Source organism: Cnephaeus nilssonii (genome assembly GCF_951640355.1).
Source record: "Cnephaeus nilssonii genome assembly, chromosome: 12".
Lineage (NCBI taxonomy): Eukaryota > Metazoa > Chordata > Mammalia > Chiroptera > Vespertilionidae > Cnephaeus > Cnephaeus nilssonii.
Genome location: NC_137083.1, coordinates 57,141,864 through 57,161,931, shown reverse-complemented (window position 1 = coordinate 57,161,931; position 20,068 = coordinate 57,141,864). Strand labels below are relative to the sequence as shown.

Below are 20,068 nucleotides of genomic sequence, written 5' to 3'. Positions count from 1 at the left end.
GAAGGGTCTCATTTTGCCAGTTCAAAATCTTCACTGTTTCGCGGGGCTTTGTATGAAAGATGTACTGGCTTCTGGAAATTGGAGACTCTGAGGGTGTGGCCTTCGGTCTAACCCAGCCCGCGGGCTGGACGGGCCGCTGCAGGTTCTGCGCTGTCCCGACACGCTGCTGGTGTGACTCCTGGTAATAAATGTTACAGGAGCTTCCTGCCATGGTCTGGGCAGCAACCCGAGGGAAAGCAGATACCTTGGTGAAGTCCACGTTGTCGGTGGGAGATTTGCCTTCTGACCTAAAAGGCGTTTTCAGTCCCACGCTGCCTGATTGGGTTCCTGACCTCTGGCCGATTTCACCCCTAGAACTTAGTGGCAAAGCGTTCTTCCACCCCTTCCCCCGTATTCCCTCTGCCGAGGAGATCCCGTTCCCAGCTGCTGCCAGCTGCGGTGCTTTGACAGAGGTGTGGCCACACGTACGCTCAAACCATGAAAGTCTCAGAATGACCTGGGGAACGTGTTGCCCACCAGATGCCTGGCCCCACCCCAGTAGCTTCAGATCCAGTGTTTTGGAGGCCTGGGCAGGCGGGGTGAGGTGGAGGTCACAGCTCCCAGTTGCTGGGCAGGATTCTCTAGCGCCACCTTCTCCCCTAGCGGTGGCAAGTGAAAGCTGCCCCCTAGGGGGCGCGTATGTTTTCAACAGTCTCCCCAAGTGACTGAAATACATAAAAACTGGCTGAGGCCATGCATTGTCCCTGCGCAGCAGCACTGAGCTCAGGGGAGAGTGGGCCCAGCGAAGACCTCACATTCTAATGTACTCAGAACCCCGGCACTGAGCACCTCCTGGGGTCCAGAGGTGTTGAAGACGGGACCTCTCTGTTCAAAGAGCTGGCAGAGCAGTGGTGGGGTGAGTGCCTGAGGGAGGGGTCCACGCCTCAGGTAAGAGACCTGGTCCCTGACTCTTAAAACTGTCAGGTATCAGTCCCAGAATCTCCTCTCCTAGAGAAGGGCTCCTGGTTCCTAAACTCAGAGGTAACAAAGGACGAGGTAATGATCACCTTCAGAACCCACTAGAAGCAAAACCCACCTCTCTGTCGACATGTGACTTTTTGCTTTCACAGGTAGAAGAGTGCCTTCTCTTCTCTTTGAAGAGCACCTAAAGAATACCCCTTGCTGGGTTATGTTTTCATATCTATACACCTGTGTCACCCCTGCCCAGGTCGCGGTGGGGTGCTTTCTGGCATAGGAAATGCCACAGAGGGTGGGCTGCCTACCTGTTCAGCTTTTAACAGAAAGTAACGAATATGATCTCAGGGTACAGCTCGCTCTCCTCGGCCACCGCAGTCGATGAACAAGCGTCTGGTGAGTACCTGCAATGTTCTGGAAGCTTCCTGGTGTAAAAGCCGCAGTGCCCTTCGCCTGTGAGTCAGATACGAGCGGGCTTGTCTTTAGGAGTGGAACTTAATAACACGTTTTGTGTCATCTATGGTTTACTACGTATCCACTATTGATTCTATTCATTGGTTTGGGGTCCTTTACTTTCTTCCTGCTTCAATCTGCCTTCCTTTTTCTTTAATATTGTATCTTTATTATCTAGCCCGCCCCCCCCAAAGCAAAGCATAATATTACATTGTAGCTCTTAATGGCGACCAATGGAGAAGGCAGCGACCCCAGTCACAAAGCGGCGCCCTGGCCCCCGGCGCAGGCGCAGGCGCAGGAGCTGGAGCCTCGGGTGGCCCGCAGACGCCTGTCCCAGGCTCGCCACCGAGCCACCCTGACGAAGCTCTTCGGGAACCTCCGGAGAATCGTTTACCAGCAGTCTGATTTCACAGCCTCGAAGGTATGAGGGCCTGAGTGTGGGGAGGAAAAGTTCCTATATGTGGAGCCAGGGGGTTCGGGCCTGGAGATGCTACTGCCCCCATTCCTACCCCTGAGGGCTGGGGCCTGCCTGGGCGGGCCAGCGATCAGCTGTGGACACCGCATTGTGCTGCGCCTGCCGCTGTCTGGCTGTGCTCCGTGCCCTGCCCCACGCGGCCCGTCAGTCCCGCAGGCGGAATCAGTCCCTCCTCCCGTGGGGTCCCACAGCCCTTTGTTTCTGCCCCCTGTTAGCACTTCCCGAATGCCAGTTTGTGTTACAAGTAGTGGTTCCCGTGCCTGTCTTCCCTGATTGAGTGTCAGCACCCTGAAAGCAGGGCTGATGGTCTGTTCTTCCCAGGCCCAGCACAGCGGCGTCCCCTTACCATACACACCTGACGAGTGTGTCGCTCCAGACAGCCATCAGTGGTCAGCTAATAAACACTATGCAGCAGTTCTCGTTTTTTAACAGTCTCGCAGTTATCATTTTGACTTTAGTAATAATGTGGGGGCCCTAGATAATAAAGATACAATATTAAGGAAAAAGGAAGGCAGAATGAAGTAGGAAGAAAGTAAAGGAAGGAAGAGAGCGAGGGAGGGAGGGAGAGAGGGAGGAAGGAAGGAGTGAAGGGAGGGAAGGAGGATGGGAGTGTGGGAAGAATGCTTGTGATTCTAGTTTTGCAGAACAGGAAATTCAGAGTTCAAGTTGACAGAGCATTTAGGTTTTCATATCAACTGGAGTGCGTGCATTGAACAAATAAATCTATTGTTAGACCAGCACATTTACTATTAGCCAGTCGGTTGCACATTGTGACCAGTGAGCGGAAGGTCATTGGGAGCCTGCTGCCCGCCTGGGGCTGACATCCACTCAGGCCGCCTCTAAGCCACCCTTTATTCCACCTTCAAGTAGCACACGGAGTCGTTTGCCTTTTTTTGCAGCCCTAGTAGTTTGCTGAATGCAGCTTAATTGTTTCTGAATACTTGGGTATTTCGGTGAGAACCGTTTCCCGATTACAACATAGATAGATAGATAGATAGATGATAGATAGATAGATAGATAGATAGATAGATAGATAAACAAACTTCATGCCTTCTGCACATCAGAACAAACTTCCTACCCTTTTTATCAACAACGTGAAGGATGGTGATTTTGCATCCAAGCGGGGTGGGGGGGTGGGGGGGGGGTGGCCTCAGACCCGGGAAGGGGCTCCTGTGTCTGCAAAACCAGTCAGTGCAGTGGGAGACCGGCCTGTCAGCATTGTCTGTCTCTGTCCGCAGTGGCAGGTTCTGAATAGGGCGAAGAGTCACATTCAGGAGCAGGAACAAGTCTTGGATAATCTGCTGAAGGTGAAAGGTAACAGGTCCTACCTGCCACCCCCATCGCCCTCCCAGGGGAAGAAAGACTGGTTGGTTTTTCTATTAAAAACAGAGACACTGGGTGAAGTGCAGTGAATGGATATTTACTGAGTACCTACTGTGTGCTAGGTAGGCACTGGGCTTGGGCCAGGGGCACGGTGAGATTCACAGCCTGACCTCAGGGTTGTCAGCTGTGGAAGGTACCTGATCTCATCTGGAGAGGCCAGAGAAGACGCCGGCCACTGTTTGTCAGAACCTGGCTCCCTTCCTCGGCACTTGGTTTGGGAGAGATGACTGCTGGGAACTTGAGTTTCATGAGCTGGTGGAAGCTGAACTCTGAAAGGGATGCTTTCGATGCCTTGAGTGAGACGGGCCAGTCCAAGGAGCCCTTTCCCCTCACATCTGGAAGGAGGGGTGCAACTGGGCTCTTGACCCCCTAACGCTGACCCCGGGTGGGCTCAGGGACCCCCGTGCTCCCCCTGGAAAGACAGGAGAGACTCAACAAAGGCCCAGCTTTCCCCCTTGCCTTCAACTCCCCAACAGAATCCTTCAAACTGCAGGATGGAAATGCAAACAGCTTAGAGGAGGTCAAGGAAAAATATGCCAGGATGTTCTCCAGAAATCACAGGTAAGACCCGGCCCCGGGGGCACGGGGCCTGCTGGTGTCACTGCCCGCTGTCACGGGAGTCGCTGTCCGCCGCAGTGTGGGAAGATCGGAGGAGGGCTGCTCGCCGGCTAGAACCCTCTTGGGGAATCCTTTTCTATTTTATCTTATAATGTGCCTGGGATTTTGTTTTCTGATGATAAAAATCTCTGCTTATTACAGAACATGTCAAAAATACAGAAAAGCCCTAAAAAAGAAAATTAAAATACAGGTTGTTTCACCTCTCAAGGAAAACCAATGTTAATTTCAAAGTATAGCCTTCCATTAAAAAAAAATTGCACATTATTTTATAGAAAGATGAGATCAAGTATTTATTTTGTATTACAGCTTTTACAAACTCAGTTAGTGGCTTATTGCATATGAAAGTAAGGAAAATCCAAAGCTCAGCCTGATTCCCCAGCTTCACGGGAGCCAAGAAAAGCCAGTTTGGACTTCTGAGAGCTTTGATCGTGAATGGATGTTGACTTTTGCCAAGTGCTTTTTCTGCATCTATTGAGATTGTACAAATCATACTATTTTAAAATCAAATATTGATAAGATTTTTAGTCTGTTGATATGGTGAGTTACATGGATAGATTTTCAAAGTTTAAAACAACTGTCTCGCATTCATAGGATAAACCCCACTGGGCTATAATATATTAACACACACACGTGTGTGTGTTATAATATATGACCTATATGATGTATATCATATATAATATATCATATATGTTTGCTAAGACTGTTAAGAATTTTGGTGTCAATGTTCATGAGGGACATTAATCTGTAGTTATCTTGATTCTGTTTTCTCACCAGCCTGCTCCCAAATAAGGTTCATCCAAAAGACTTTGACAACTTATACCCATTTGAGGCAGTCGGGAAGGATGAGGAAGAGGAAGACGAGGAGGAGGAGGAGGAGGAGGAAGATGAGGAAGATGAGGAAGAGGATGAGGAAGAGGAGAAGGAGGAGGAGGAGGAGGAAAAAGTGGAGCTCTTACACTCCCCAGTCACTTTGCCACCCGACCTCATGGAATTTGAACGGTGTGAACAGCTGAGCGCGGTGGCTCTGTGCACAGCTGGAGCTCCTGTTGGGGAAGGGGCGAGGCTCAGCGGGGCAATGCTGCAGCCTCAGCGAGTGCTCGGCCCAGGCCCTGAGCCATGGATGCTCAGAATTTCCATACGGGGGGGCTGGGGGATGCGGTTGGCAGAAAAGCTAAAGAAATAGTCTTGAAGCTACATTTGCATAGCACATACACTGTGCTTACTTAGACCGGGTGCTTGTTTGGGATGCTTTTGAGGGGCGGGTGTTGATGGTGATTAAAAGAGCTAGAGCTCCCTTCCACACCCTCCCTCCCCCCCAAAGGTCTGTTTTGGCAGCATTATAGTAAGAGAGATGAGAATGGTTGGCTCAGACTCCCACTGCCACTCACCGCCCTCCACAGACTGAGCCCCTTGGCCGCCACATCAGCGTCCAGGGCGTTGGCTCAATAGATGGGAGGCTCCGTCCGCAACTGAGCCTGACTCTCAGGCCTCAAGTTTAAGCGGGTGTCACGTCTGCACATCCATGGGCTCGGAATTCTAAGCAGTTTTCCTGTGGGGTGAGAGCTGAGCCAGCCACGCCTCTCATCGTCTCGTCTATAAGGCACAGGATCTGGGAGGATGTGAGGAAGGGCTGTGAAGCAGAAATCTGTCTCCATGGCCCCGGAGATGGCATCTGTTCTCCAAGGCTCAGGTCCCCCAGAGACTAGCAATGCCAAGCCCCTGGCACAGCACAGAGAGGTGGCCACACAGGGTCCCAAGGAGTCGGCCTGGGGTGGGGGTGGGGGCCTTGGCCTCGAGCTTCAGGTCTGGGAGATGCTGTCATTTATGCTCCAGGTACCTCAACTTTTACAAGCAGACAATGGACCTCCTGACCAGGGACAGGATTGTCTCCTCCCAGGAGGTGACCCTGCCCGTGGTCTCCGCGGCCATCTCCCACCTGTGGCAGACCCTCTCTGAGGAGAGGAAGGCCAGCCTCCTGCAGGCCTTGGCGCAGAGGCACAGCGGCCTGGCGGGCCTAGACGGGGCCCCCCGGGAGCCGGCCTACGCCGAGGACAGCATGAAGGACAGTGGCGTCGACAGCCAAGGGGCCAGCTGCTCGCTCGAGTCCACCCCCGAGGAGGTGAGCGGTCCCTGGGGGTGGAGCGGAGGGGTGTCGCTCCAGGCCAGGAGACGCCAGGGATCCTCGAGGTCACTCAGCAAGTCTGAGGAGCTGTTTGGATTCTGGCTCACGTGGTCAATTTCTGATTTTCCTGACATCGTCTCCACAACCACAGAACAGCATTTCTTATTCTTCGGCTTGTTTTCTGGCCTTTCCCTGGGGGTTATAGAAGAGGAGCCTTAGCCTGGTTGGCGTGGCTCGGTGGTTGAGCATCCACCTATGAACTAGGAGGTCATGGTTCGATTCCCGGTCAGGGCACATGCCCGGGTTGCAGGCTTGATTCCTAGCCCATTGCTGGAGGCAGCTGATCAATGATTCTCTCTCATCACTGATGTTTCTATCTCTCCTTCCCTCTTTGACATCAATAAAAATATATATTAAAACATAATAATAATTAAAAAGAATAAATTTAAAAAAGAAGAGAAGCCTTAGATGGTTCTGTCAGCTGGGTTTTTTTATCTGCAAGTCCCAGCTCATTAAACCCTGAAGGAATGGACTGCTCACACCCAAGGAGGTCCCAAGGCAGGGCAGGGTCCGGTCAGCGTCTCAGTGATGTTACCGTGGACTCGGTTCGTTTCTCTGCTCTGCTTCAGCTGAAGGCTGGTTTCTCACCTTCCCTGTCCTCCCCACTTTCCCTGACCCGTGTGACTGTGGAATGGCAGCTGGTAGCAATCGAGCTGTCACTCCTCTATGTCAGGTTAGAGAGAGAATTATGTCCGGTGGCTTCTCAAGGATCAAGGAAGAACTTTTCCAGAAATTCCCATCAAACCTCTTCTCTCTCATTGGCCAGATTTGGCCAGATTGACAGATTACTGAGCCAATGACCTGCATAATCAAGATAAGGTTGCATTTAGACCAGTCAGGCCCAATCTCTGAGAGGAGGTCAGTTCTCACCCCAAAGAGCATTGCTACCATTCAGTGACGTTGGCTTTGGCCACCCCAGGCCTGGGTGACAAGGCCAGCAGAACAGGAGCAGTTATGTCCACGGTAGAGACAGGGCCACTGTTCCTGTGGCTTCTGAATTAGTTGCAGCCCCTGGTCCATCTGGCACGGTTCTGCTGTGGAACAGTTGTGTTCGGAGCCAGGCCTGGACTCCGGGGCGGGTGGTGCCGGGTGCTCCAGAAGGGCCGTGGAGCCTGCCTGTGCCCCTCCTGGGCTGGCTTGTGAGGGGGTTGCCTGGTGGGGACAGCGTGTGGCCTGCAACTTCAGTGGGCAAACTGGCTGAGGGCAGGAGTTTAGATCCTGAGCCCCTGCCCCCGGCCCGCAGGGCAGGCATAGAGAGGTGATGGGCTTCTAGGCTGATGGACACGGGAGCTCACAGACCCCCATTCCCCCCAGATCCTGTTTGAGATGACCAAAGGGATATCTAAAAGAGGCACAGGAAATGTCTAGAAAACCACGAGGGGCCATCCACATGGCCAGAGTCCCAAGGGGTTCAGCTCAGGGGAAGCACATTGTCTGAGGACTCGAAGGGCAGACACAGCTCCGGGCAGAGAACTCCCCCTCCTCTCTGGGGGCTGCCTGTGTGACCGGTGCCGGATAAAACAGCCCGGCAGCAAAATTGTTCATGGGAGAAGGTTCCATGCAATAAATAGTTCAACTAAAATTCAAATTTAACAAAGTATCCTGTATGTTTATTTGCTAAATCTGGCAATCTTAAGTGTATATCTTGTTCCTGTGGAATATTTAATATTTTTCAACAAGTTAAGGAGAAGCAGGACCAAAAACTGTCTAAATAGCAAGATTCCCAAATTGGGAATCCTATATAATAAAGAGGTAATATGCAAATTGACCATCACACCCTCACACACAAGATAGCAGCCCCTATGTGGTCACAAGATGGCCACCACAAGGTGGCTGGCAGGGGAGGGTAGTTGGGGGCAATCAGGCCAGCAGGGGAGGGCAGTGGGGGCGATCGGGCCAGCAGGGGAGCAGTTAGGCGTCAATCAGGCTGGCAGAGGAGTGGTTAGGGGGTGATCAGGCTGGCAGGCAGGTGAGCTGTTAGGAGCCAGCAGTCCTGGATTACAAGAGGGATGTCCGATTGCCAGTTTAGGCCCAATCCCACAGGGATTCCACAGGGATCGGGCCTAAACTGGCAGTCGGACATCCCTTGAGGGGTCCCAGATTGGAGAGGGTGCAGGCTGGGCTATGGGACACCCTCCCCACCAGTGCACGAATTTTGTGCAGCAGGCCTCTAGTATCCTACCTAATAATAGACAAATATGCAAATTGACCATACCTCCAACACACCCAAAAGCCACGCCCACAAGCCACGCCCACCATCCAATCAGAGCGAGCATGCAAATTAACCCAAACCAAGATGGCTACAGCCACAGAGAGCAAGGTTTCCTAGGTAACAGAGGAAGCCAAGCTTTCCGCCTGCCCTTGCCAGGCCTAAGCCTCCACTCAAGCTACAAAGTTTCAATTATAGAAGGTAAACAAATTCAAACAAATGGCGGCAGAATGGAGCTTGAGAGAGCAGGCCAGGGTTGCCGCCGGCAATAGGGGAAGCAAAGCTTTCCGCACACCTTGGCCAGGCCCACCTGCTTAAGGCAACAAAGTTTCAATTATAACCCCAACAGAAATGGCTGCCGGCCTCAGAGGGAGCCCCAGGCTTGGCTCCGCTCCAGGCTACAAAGTTTCAATTGTAGAAGGAAAATAAATTCCAGATACCAGGGCCTCCACTTGGGTTGCCAGGGGGCGTGGCCGGCCTGCAAACCACCACAAGCCCCTCGCTCAGGCCGCCCCATGCCCCAAGGGAACCCCCACCTGATCTGGGACACCCTTCAGGGCAAACCAGCTGGCCCCCACCCCTGTACCAGGCCTCTATCCTATCTAATAAAAGAGTAATGTGCAGATTGATCATCACTGCAACACACAATATAGCTGCCCCCATGTGGTCAAAGATCCTGCCCCCATGTGGACACAAGATGGCCACCACAAGATGGCCAGCAGGAGAGGGCAGTTGGGAGGCACCCGGCCTGCAAGGGAGGGCAGTTGAGAAGGACCAGGCCTGCAAGGGAGGGAAGTTGGAGGTGATCAACCCTGCAGGAGAGGGCAGTTAGGGGTGACCAGGCCGGCAGAGGAGGGAAGTTGGGGGCAAACAGGCTGGCAGCAGAGTGGTTAGGGGGTGATCAGGCTGGCAGGCAGAAGCAGTTAGGGGCAATCAGGAAGGCAGGCAGGCAAGCAGTTGGGAGCCAGCAGTCCTGGATTGTGAGAGGGATCCCATATTGGCGAGGGTACAGGCTGGGCTGAGGGACAACCCCCCCTCCGTGCACGAATTTCGTGCACTGGGCCTCTAGTATGACATAATATGCCTAGGGGAAATATGGAGGGAAATAAGTCAATATGTTAACAATGGGCCTCTCCAGGTGGGATTGTTTCTTGGTGATTTTTATTTTTTCTATCGGTTTCTATTTTCATGATAAACATATATTTCTTTTATAAAGCAGATAATGTTCAATAATAGCTAATATGGCCCTAGCCAGTTTGGCTCAGTGGATAGAGCCTGCGGACTGAAGGGTCCCAGGCTCAATTCCAGTCAAGGGCACATGCCTGGGTTGTGGGCTCGATCACCATTAGGGGCTGTGCAGGAAGTAGCCAATCAATGATTCTCTTTCATCACTGATGTTTCTCTCTCTGCCCCTCCATTCTTCTCTGAAATCAATAAAAATATGATTTTAAAAAAATAATAGCTAATTTGTTTGAGCCATGATGTGCCTGGTGCCTCACACAGCTCTTCTTATTTAGTCCTTGCAAAACCCTATGAGTAGGCACTGTTGTGATTCCTGTTTACAGAGGAGGGTTTGAGAGATGAAGTCACTTGTCTGAGGTCACGCAGCTTTCTGAGTGGCAGGGCTGGGTGTCGGCTCTCCTTCAGCCTAACTCCAGAGCCCCCTTGACCTCTATGCTCAGCTGTCCTGGCATGAAGCTGCTCACCTGTCAACCTTGGCTCAAATGGGCTCTGCACCTGCAGAGGTGTAGATGAGCCCTTCTCCAGGTAAACTGAGGCTCAGCTCTGGCTGCTTCATCTCACGCCGTCTTCTTTAGAAAGAGGAAACCACAGTCCCCAGCACTTCCCTCTGGGGTCAGCAGTTTGTTCTGGGTGGGCAAGAGCTTCATATTCCCCTCCTGGGAAGGTCACCAAGCAGAGACCCGGAGAGTCTGACTGGGCCCAGCTTTCATGGGCACGCCCTTCGGAGATGAGGGGTAAAGAGAGACAGTCTTGCTCCTCATCCCGCAGCAGCCCAGGGCAAAGGTCAAACTGTTCTGTGCTTTCTTTCAGCTCCTTTTTGAAGATGCCTACGATGTGGCATGTTTCCTGGATAAAAGTGAGATACCAAGTACATCTAGCTCCAGGTGAGGACAGGGTATGAGATGATGTGTGTGTGTACTCATGTGTGTATTGTGTGTGTGTGTGTGTGTGTGCGTGTGTGTATGTACATGTGTGAGTGTGTGCATGTGTGTGTGGGGGGGGTACCCCTCCTGGGATGTTTAGGAGCCTCCCCTGCAGCTCTCCAGAGGAGTGCATAATTCAGTGGGAGTTCTTGGAGATCCACGTTTTCCTGTGATTCGAAGTGGGCTGGTCCTAGGATTGTGCCATTGCCCTGGGGCAAGTATTGTCTAGGGTTCTTCTGAGCAGAACATTCTTCCATCCGGGCCCAGGGCTGACACACAGGTTATCACTCCAGATTGCTCATGTTGCACTGTTTTCCCAGGGTGAGGTGGCCATGGGCAGGCTACAGCCCTCGGTCTGACCTGAGAGGTGGGCAGGGGGTCTGGCCCCATGTCCCTCTCCCCTCCTCTCTGAAATCAATAAAAAAATCTTTTTTCTACTTTGCCTAGAAAAGGTGGGGGCTGCTGTCCGAAGGGTCCTAGCTGCCTGGAATGTGAGGTCAAAATGCCAGCTGGCCTGGCATGACTCCCGGCTTCTTTGCTCCGGGTCCCTGGTGTTGGCTTCTCCTTGTCCCAGGAAGGCAGGGGGGGAAGGAGTCTGCAAAACAGGCCTTTCCTCTGCATCCGTGTCCCCCTGAGACCTCCTGGGTGGAGGCATCTGAAGGGACTGAACTCAAGTGTGTGATGTGCCCGCAGGTGGGCCAGAGCCGTGGGGCGTCGCTGTAGAGGCCCACTCTCAGGGACAGAGGACATCTTGCCCCCTTGCTCCTGAGGCCATAGCTCAGGGCCCTAAATTAGGATCCAGGAACCAGTTCCCCTATTGTCTCACTTTCCCGGCGGGTTCCAGACGTGACATTGAGCTGAGGCGAGGCAAACCTTCCGAGAAGGACTCCTGGCTCTCCGAGGATTCAGCGGGGTGTTTGAAAGTGCTTGGTTCACATCATCATCCAAGTTCTGTAGGGGATACAAACAGAGGTCAAAGAGGATTCAAAACATTGGCTGTTTCTCTCCTTCTCTGTCGTCAGTTCCATGTTCGCCAGCTGCAACCCAGAGAACCCAGAAGAAAAGTTTCAGCTCTACACGCAGATCATCGACTTCTTTAAAGACCTCTGCTGTGTTCACCCTCAGGAGAAGCAGGTAGGACGGAGCCGAGTGGGAGACCTCCGTCCCCACCCTCCTCAGGATCCAGGTCCCTTGAGGGGAGCTAGATCTCACCTGATCACATCACAAGGCCACTGGTGGGGATGCTCTTTCATTCTCTCCCACCTGCTCCATGGGTGCTCGACTTCAGCCTAAGGCAGCCTGTGGGATGGAAGATGTCGGGGAAACTGAGGGGAGAGGGAGGGATGCCCTTTAGGGCAGACCTTGATGTAGCGACCAGATCCCAGGGCCTGGCTCTTCCCAGGAATTCCTCGGTCCCTCTCATGTCATGTGATTCCTTGACTCCTCGCCAAGAGGCAGAGCTGTTTCCCCATCTAGACTCCAGGCAATATTCGCTGTCAGCTTTGGGAAGATGTTAATTTCTGGCTGTGCAACTTATCCTATATAATAAAAGGCTAATATGCAAATCGACCGAACTAAGGAATGACTGGTTGCTATAAGGTGCACTGACCACCGGGGGCAGATGCTCAGCACAGGAGCTGCCCCCTGGTGTTGAGTGTGCTCCCTCAGGGGGAGCACCACTCAGCCAGAAGCCCTGAGCTGGGCTCACTGCTGGCAAGCACAGCGGCAGTGGCAGGAGCCTGTCCTGCCTCTGTGGCAGCACTAAGAATGTCCGACTGCCAGCTTAGGCCAGCTCCCTGAAGGAAGCGGGCCTAAGTCGTCAGTCAGACATCCCCTGAGGACTCCCAGACTGAGAGAGGGCGCAGGCCAGTATGAGGGACCCCTCCTGAGTGTACGAATTTCGTGCACCGGGCCTCTAGTAATGATATAAGTAGCGTAGGTCTTGGTTAGGAGGTACATTCTGGAAGCTTTCTTGGGGGGAGGAGTTTATGCCTGAGCCACCAAGCTTCATAGCCATAGCTTTGCTTTACTAATTTAGAAAAACTACAATCGTTTGTCTTAAAAGGCAGGCGGTAATAATGAGAATGTTTGTGTAAAAATAATCAGGACAGCTTTTCAACGGGCTAAGGAGTAACGTGGCCTTTCCCCACGGAGCCTTGGTGAGAACGCATTAGTGGGACAGTCTTTGCTCTTCCTGCCTCCTTGCTGCACTCGGGGCAGAAAAGGAAGAACAAGCTGGGGTGGGAGTAGCCACACAAAGCAGAGGCACTCAAACTGGAATCACCTTGGGAGCTTCTTGGAAATGCAGGCTCCTGGGGCCCCAACCCCCAAGATGCTCACTCAGTGTTTCGAGGTGGGACCCCAGGAATCTGTATTTTGAACAGGTTACCTTAGAGCAAGCATGTCAAACTCAAAGGCGAACATGGGCCAAATAAACGAGGCATGCGGCCCACAGGCTGTGAGTTTGACATGCTTGCCCTAGAGGTTCTGGTGCAGGAGGCCTGGGGCCGTCAGAGCTGCTGGTGTGAAGAGGGAGCTTCCATTCTCTCCCCATCCACCTCCCCATTGGCTCCGTGGGAGGAGGCTGCGTGACACTTCATTGTGGGTGCCAGCTGTCACACACTAGCACCAGCTCGGTGGTGTACAACTCCTCGTCCCGGAGGCCAGAAGGCAAATGAAAGTGAGGCGGGGCATGCCGTCTCCGGAAGCTGGAGGGAGGAATCCCGCCACGCCTTGTCCTCGCTTCCCGTGGCCCGCAGCCCTCGCACTCCTTAACTGGCAGCTGCACCCCTTCAGCCGCTGCCCCTGTCTTCACAAGGCCTTGCTCTGGGCCTCTCGGTCCCTCTCATCGTCTTTTTTTTTAAAGTATGTTTTGTTGATTTTTTACAGAGAGGAAGGGAGAGGGACAGAGTTAGAAACATCGATCAGCCGCCTCCTGCACACCCCCTACTGGGGATGTGCCCGCAACCAAGGTACATGCCCTTGACCGGAATCGAACCTGGGACCCTTCAGTCCGCAGGCCGACACTCTACCCACTGAGCCAAACGGGTTAGGGCGCCTCTCATCTTCTTATAAGGACGCCAGTCATTTGGATTGAGGGCCACCCCGAATCCAGGATGAGTTCGTCTCAAGATCCTTAACTCACTATAATTGCAAAGACCCTATTTCCAAATAAGGGGGACATGAACTTGGGGGAACACTAGTCAACACACTGCAGCACCCCAATTCCTGAAAACGCCTCTCACAGCCTGTTGCTTTTGCAAATCTGCAGCTTAACATGCCTCAGACGCCATTTTCAGGGGCTTAAGGAACTAGAACATTTTGAACATTATTCGAGCACTTTGTGTGACAGACTTGAGTGTCTGGACTCCTTGCATCCCCTATACTCCGACTCCCTCTTTTCTCCACCTTTGCTGTTGTCTTCACCCTGAACAAGGGGCCCGGGTGAGCTTCCTCTGACCACCAGATCCCCCTCGGATACGCTGGCTCCCCGTGCACCCGCCCCCCTCAGGAGAGCACGGAGAATGAGGACCCTTCTCCTGAGCTGGAAAGGCTTCCTCTGCAGACTCGTCCCCCAGCCTGGCTGTCACCCTGGGACCAGGTTCCACAGTCATGAGGTGGTTACCCAGGGATGCTCCCCAGGGCCCCAGGGGATCAACCCCAGACCAGCAGGGCTAACAAATGACAGGGGTCATTTCCTGCTGGGGTGGAGAGAGACAGCAAGTGCAAAAACCCGGGGACATAGTTTTAGAGGGAGACGTGACGGGGGATTCGGAGAGGTTGGCTGGGGTCCTTGTAAAGGGAATGAGAAACTCTTGCTAAACAAACATAGTGCTGCTTCTTGGAAAATATGATCTCCTAACAGCTCACCCATGTTTAAGTTCAAGTTACCAAAAGGCATACAAGGAAAACAGTGTCTTTCCTACCAGCGCCCCTTGTTACTACCCAGTCTCTGCCTCAAAGGCAACCACCATGACCAGTTTCTGGAACAGCCATCCAATGTTTATGTATTCTTCCAAACACAAATGGTAGTCTACTGTGCACATTGCTTTGTATCTTGTCCTCTTGTCCTTTTTTAAAAAAAATATTTTTATTGAATTTTTTTTTTTTTTTTTTTTTTTTTTAGAGCAAGAGGAAGGGAGAGGAAGAGAGAAACAGAGATGTGAGAGAGAAACATCAAACACTAATTGGCTGCCTCCTGCATGCCCCGCCCAGGGATTGAGTCCGAAACCCAGGAATCGAACCAACAACCTTTTGGTCCATGGGACGATGCTCAACCAATTGAGCTACACCAGCCAGGGCGTTCTTTCCCTTTTAAATTAATATGCCCCACATAGACAGCGATTGCATTCCTTTTTTTTTTTTTGAAACAGCTGCATGGTGTTCCATTGGTAGATGAGTCATGGTGTAATTCAAAGTCCTCTATTGATAAGCATTTAAATAAAGCTGTAAGATTTCCCATCTTTCTTCTGGGCCCCTGGAAGTCCCCAGGATAGGAAAGCAGCCAGTTGTGCAGCATCCAGGAAAAGCCTTTGTTGTGGTCAAAGAGTAAAATGGACATGGGACCTTCCCCCCACTGCCCTTACTTCCTGGCCATAAGCTGGAGGTGAAGATGCAGCTGGAAAGATGTGGGTAGAGACTGAGGGCGCGGGGCACGCCTGCGGTGGAGGGGCCTCCTCACCCCCAATCTGGCTGTCACCCAGGGCCAGGAATCCTTAAATAAATACTAGTCCTCTTCCATCCTGTGTGTTGCAGGACCCAGAGCTTCCCATGGACGATGCGATGTTGCTGTTGCAGTGCATGGAGACCTTCGATGATGAAGATCTGTAGTGCAGAAGGGCTGGCAGGGGAGGCAATGAATGAAGTGGACACTTTCCAAGTTTGAATGCCCGTTGCACCCGCCCCGGCCTCCTGGGATATTTTGGATGGACTCTCCCAGGAGCATGTTGATGGTTTTCGCTTTTGATTATTATAAAGCATGAAGAGCGGCGTGGCTCTGTGTGGTCTCTCAGGGTTGTTTGGTGCGAGGGGCTGTCCCGCAGGGCGCACACCTGCTCCCCATGCTCCTCTGGGCAGGGTGGTGCCTGAGGCGCAGGCCCGGGGCCGTCCCAGAGAAGGACAGGCAGCGCCTGCCTGTGGAGGTGCCAAGATACTGGGTGCTTTCAGTGCACCCTGGGTCCAGGTTGTTGTTCTGCGGGGTTCTGGAGAGTTCTGGAGACCACCCGTTCACCCTGCATGCTCTGGGAGCCTGGGAATAGTGCGGACCCCGAACGAGTGCTACAGGACGTCAGCCAGGGTGGAGCCAGCGACACCTGCCTCTTCTGGTAATAAAGACCCCTGAATGGAGCCCAAGCCAGATCCCAGAGCTTTCCAGGGAGGCTCCTGGACAGAGAGTGTATAATGCCCCTGGGCATGGGCACTGGGAGTGATAGTTGGTCAAACGTTATTCTAGCTGTTTCTATGACGGTATTTTGGATGAAATTAACATTTAAATCAGTAGACTTGGAGTAAAGCAGGCTACTCCCCTTAATGTGGTGGGCCTTGTCTAGTCAGTTGAAGGACCGACTAGACCGAAAGAAAAGCCATAAGAAGGAATTCTACCAATGACAGCCCGCAGATACTCAGCTGCCACTCTCCCCAGCCCCCTGGGGTCTGCCCTGCAGATTTTGGACTTGCCAGCCTCCACAATCCAGGAGCCCATAGCTGAAAGACACTCTCTCTCTCTCTCGTGTGTGTGTGTGTGTGTGTGTGTATACAGCACATATGTGCATATACAGTACATATCGACTAACACATGTATATATGTGTGTGAACATATATGTATGTAGACATGTGAATATTTGTATGTGAACATACACACACATCCTATTGACTTGTTTTCTCTAGAGAACCCTGACTAATCCACCGAATGTGCAGAGAGAATGGGGATGGGTTTGCTGGCTCTTCACAGTTTACACATCTTAGCAACAGTGGCTCCCCTCCGCTGAAGGCTGTTCCATCTCCTGTGTGCTCCGCAGCCCAGCTCTCACCGCTCACCGTCCTGTGGTGCAGGAGGCAACCCCAAGGACTCCCACCGGGGGTGCAGGGCTGCAGCTTGTTGGCACCTGTTTGCAAACTGCAGGGGCACAGAGGGAAGGGCCTGGAGGGTCCAGCAGGGCGACCTGCCTCTTTGGGAAGAGACCTGTTCTTTCAGCCAGCAGCCCCATCTCCGTCCCCGGCTCCACCCCAGGCCTCTTCTCCCAAGGCATCAACGCTTCCTAAGAACATGCGCACTGAGGGAGTTTCGGTGGGGATGGGCATCAGGCTACACTGGTTTCCATGACAGCCTGCAGGGCTGGAGCCAGGGGAAGGATGCAGCCTGAGGCCAGGCCGCGGGGACGGAGTGCCAGGTCACAGCATGCTTGTCATGGTCTTCACCTACTGCGTATTCAGCTGCCACAGTGTACAGGATGTGGGGGTGCTCGGGAGGGTGTGGCCCCTACCCATGCCTGCACGGGGAGACCAGCGCATTCTGGGTTGGGGTGTGGGTGGAGAGGGCTTGGGGACGTGCCTCAGAAGAGACAGCCTCACATCCGGGTCTCTATGGCACCCTTTGGGCGCTCTCCCGAGGAATCCTGGGAACAGAGTGTGAGCTGACTCACTCCCATCTCCCCTTTCCCACCAGGTTCCCGGCTGGGCCAGAAGGGGAGGAACTGGGTGCAGGAGGAAGTGCAGCACTCGGTGCCCATCCCACAGGGGAGGCCGTAGATCTCCAAGACCCTCGTAGTCTCCTCCGACCCCTGGGCTTGATTCCATGCCAGGAAGCCTCGCTCCTCCAGACTTCCTGAGAGGAGACAGGGAGCAGTAAAGACTGGGCCCAGGTAGAGTGGGCGAAGGCGAGCTAGAAGGCGCCTCTGGTGCCCCCTGCAGGCACTCATGAGGTCTCCTCTCAGCGCCCTCCACCTGCCAACAGAGCCGCCAAGCCCATCTGAGGAATCACACAGCTCAACCCGGCTCCTCAGGCAACGCTGAGCCCCGAGGTGGGGCTGACAGTGCAGAGCTCCGGGCAGGACCTACTATGAACCACTGTCCTGTCTTTGGGGCTGGCTTTTCCACATGTTAATGTTTCTGGAATGCAGACACCTTTTACACGTGGACGAGAAAGGAAATGTGGAAAACAGAATAGAAGCAGATGCTATCACAGAGGTCCTTGCAAGAGGCTGTGGGAGGGTCAAGAAGGGAGCATGGGGGCCCAGCTGGTGTGGCTAAGTGGTTGAGCATCATCGACCTATGAATCAGGAGGTCACAGTTTGATTCCCAGTCAGGGCACATGCCCAGGTTGCAGCTTGATTCCCAGGGTGGGGTGTGCAGGAGGCAGCTGGTCAATGATTCTCTCTCATCATTGATGTTTCTCTCTCTCTCTCCCTTCCTCTCTGGAACCAATGAAAATATTTTTTAAAAGAAAAGAAGGGAGCAGGGGAAGCCATCAATGATAGTGGCTCTGCGCTCTCTACCTTCCACACCATCAGCACTTAGAGACCCAATTGGCTCATCATCACACTTATTACCTCGGACGGCAATTGCCTGCTTTCTTGACTCTCTCCCACAGTAGCCTGTGGGTTTCTGGAAGGCAGGGGCCATGTCTTTCTGCTCTCCATATTCTCAGTTCCAGACCAAAGAAAGAAGCAAGTATTGTAATAAAGCGAGTCATAATCTTTTTGCTGGTGGAGCTTGTTAAAAAACACACGCAACATAATGTCTGTGAAGCGCAGTAAAGTGAAGTACAATAAAACAGGGTATGCCTGTACATAGCACCTGGAATGTAAGTGCTCAAGGGGTTTCTGTTAAAAAACTAGAGGCCTGGTGCATGGATTTGTGCACCAGTGAGGTCCCTTGGCCTGGCCTGTGGAGATCGGGCTGAAACCAGCAGTCCAACATCCCCCAAGGGGTCCTGGAGTGCGAGAGGGCACTCTGCAAAGTTGTTGTCACTCAGCAGCTCCTGCATTGGCCATCTGCCCCCCGGTGATCAGTATGCATCATAGCTACTGGCTGGTTAGCCCACCCAGTCGCTTAGGCTTTTATATATATACTAGAGGCCCAGTGCACGAAAATTCGTGCACTGGGGGGGGGGGTCCCCCCTCAGCCCGGCCTGCACCCTCTCGCAGTCTGGGACCCCTTGGGGGATGTCCACCCGCCAGCTTAGGCCCGCTTCCAGAGGGATTGGGCCTAAGCTGGCAGTCAGCCATCCCTCTGGCAGCCCAGGAGCCCTCGGGGGATGTCCAACTGCAGGCCTAAGCCGCAGTCAGATATCCTTAGTGCTGCAGAGGAGGCGGAAGAGGCTCCCACCACCACCGCTGCACTCACAGCCATCAGCCCAGCTTGTGGCTGAGCAGAGCTCCCCCTGTGGAAGCACACCAACCACCAGGGGGCAGCTCCTGCGTTGAGCATCTGCCCCCTGATGGCCAGTGCACATCATAGCGATCGGTCGTTCCACTGTTAGGGTAAATTTGCATATTACCCTTTTATTATATAGGATAGATATCAGTGAATGAATGAATGAATGAATGGATACCTGCGTTGTCTTCCTCATCAACTAGACTGTAGGCTCTAAGAGAGCTGGGCCTTTTTCTTTTGTCTTTTTCTTTTCGCTTCTGGTGTATTTATCACCACAGGGCCCTGTGATGGGCTGAATTGTGTCCCCCAAAAAAACTATGTTGAAGCCCTAATCCCTGTACCTTACAATACAATATGATTGTATTTGAAGATAGGAGCTTTTAAGAGATGACTAAGTTAAAGAGGAGGGTTTTGGGGTGGGCCCTAACCTAATCTGATGGGTGTCTTTATAAGAAGAGGAGACTAGGACACATAGAGAGACCCCGGGGATGCACACCCACAGAGGAAAGGGCAAGTGAGGGCACAGTGAGAAGGCAGCCGTTTGCAAGCCTAGGAGAGAGGCCTCAGGAGAAACCAACCCTGCCAACACCTGGATCTCGGATTTCCAGGCTCCAGACTGTGAGAAAATACAGTTTGGTTGTTTAAGCCCCCTAGAAAGCTAATACAGACCCATACACCCCCCCGCCCCCCTCCCGCCCGAGACCCAAGGCCCATGCAGACTGTGGCCAGCCTGACCTGGCAATCAGTGCTGGAGAAGCAAGGCGAGTGGCCCGCATGCTGGCCACCTACCAAAACAGCTAGCCTGCAGCGCGAAGGGAGCCCTACCAGGGATGGTGTTGTCCAGTAGAAAGGCCAGAAAGCCACCGACAAACATGCCCGTGGTCAGCAGCACCTGGATGACCTGGTCCAGCTGGAGAATCCCTGGAGTGGAGGTGAAAGTGATGAGGATTCCCAGGGCTCGAGGGCTCCCCTGGCCCTGCCCCGGGAGTCTTCACCGTCCCCAGGCTGGCGAGTCACCTGTCTGGAGCCTGTCCGAGTTCTTGTTCACCCAGTTGGGAATGGCGAGCCCACAGAAGATGGAGAAGCCAAAGACAAAGAGGTTCCTGGACGAGTTCATGTCCACGTGCTGCGGGAGAGAGGCCCCGGCCACCCGGAGACGCCAGTGCTGCTGCTGCACTCCCAGCTGACACCCTCCTAATGCCCCTCCCTCCCACCGCCACCACAGGCGTGGGGGCAGGGGGCTGAACTCAGCAACA

The 20,068-nt window shown here is 53.2% G+C and overlaps 2 protein-coding genes across 6 annotated transcripts in view; one reads left to right on the top strand and one right to left on the bottom strand.

The window, feature by feature from the left end:
• Window positions 1–1,630: 1,630 nt before the first annotated feature.
• Window positions 1,631–15,277, top strand: STRA8 (stimulated by retinoic acid 8; the record flags this gene model as incomplete). Its single annotated transcript, XM_079785799.1, has 8 exons — window positions 1,631–1,828; window positions 3,121–3,196; window positions 3,742–3,826; window positions 4,658–4,882; window positions 5,717–6,002; window positions 10,327–10,400; window positions 11,462–11,573; window positions 15,195–15,277. The coding sequence occupies 8 exons, from the start codon at window positions 1,631–1,633 to the stop codon at window positions 15,267–15,269; spliced, it is 1,131 nt and encodes a 376-aa protein (XP_079641925.1). The 3' UTR covers window positions 15,270–15,277.
• The window catches only part of LOC307108583 (solute carrier family 23 member 1-like), a 31,116-nt gene continuing 26,192 nt past the window's right edge, over window positions 15,145–20,068 (bottom strand). For all 5 annotated transcript variants that reach the window (XM_079786727.1, XM_079786726.1, XM_079786728.1 and 2 more), the window contains 3 exons: window positions 19,830–19,938; window positions 19,638–19,733; window positions 15,145–17,262 (listed from right to left, as the gene is read on the bottom strand). In XM_079786727.1, coding sequence (XP_079642853.1) covers window positions 17,006–17,262; window positions 19,638–19,733; window positions 19,830–19,938 — 462 coding nt within the window. In that variant the 3' untranslated portion in view covers window positions 15,145–17,005. The remainder of the gene's footprint in view (window positions 17,263–19,637; window positions 19,734–19,829; window positions 19,939–20,068) is intronic.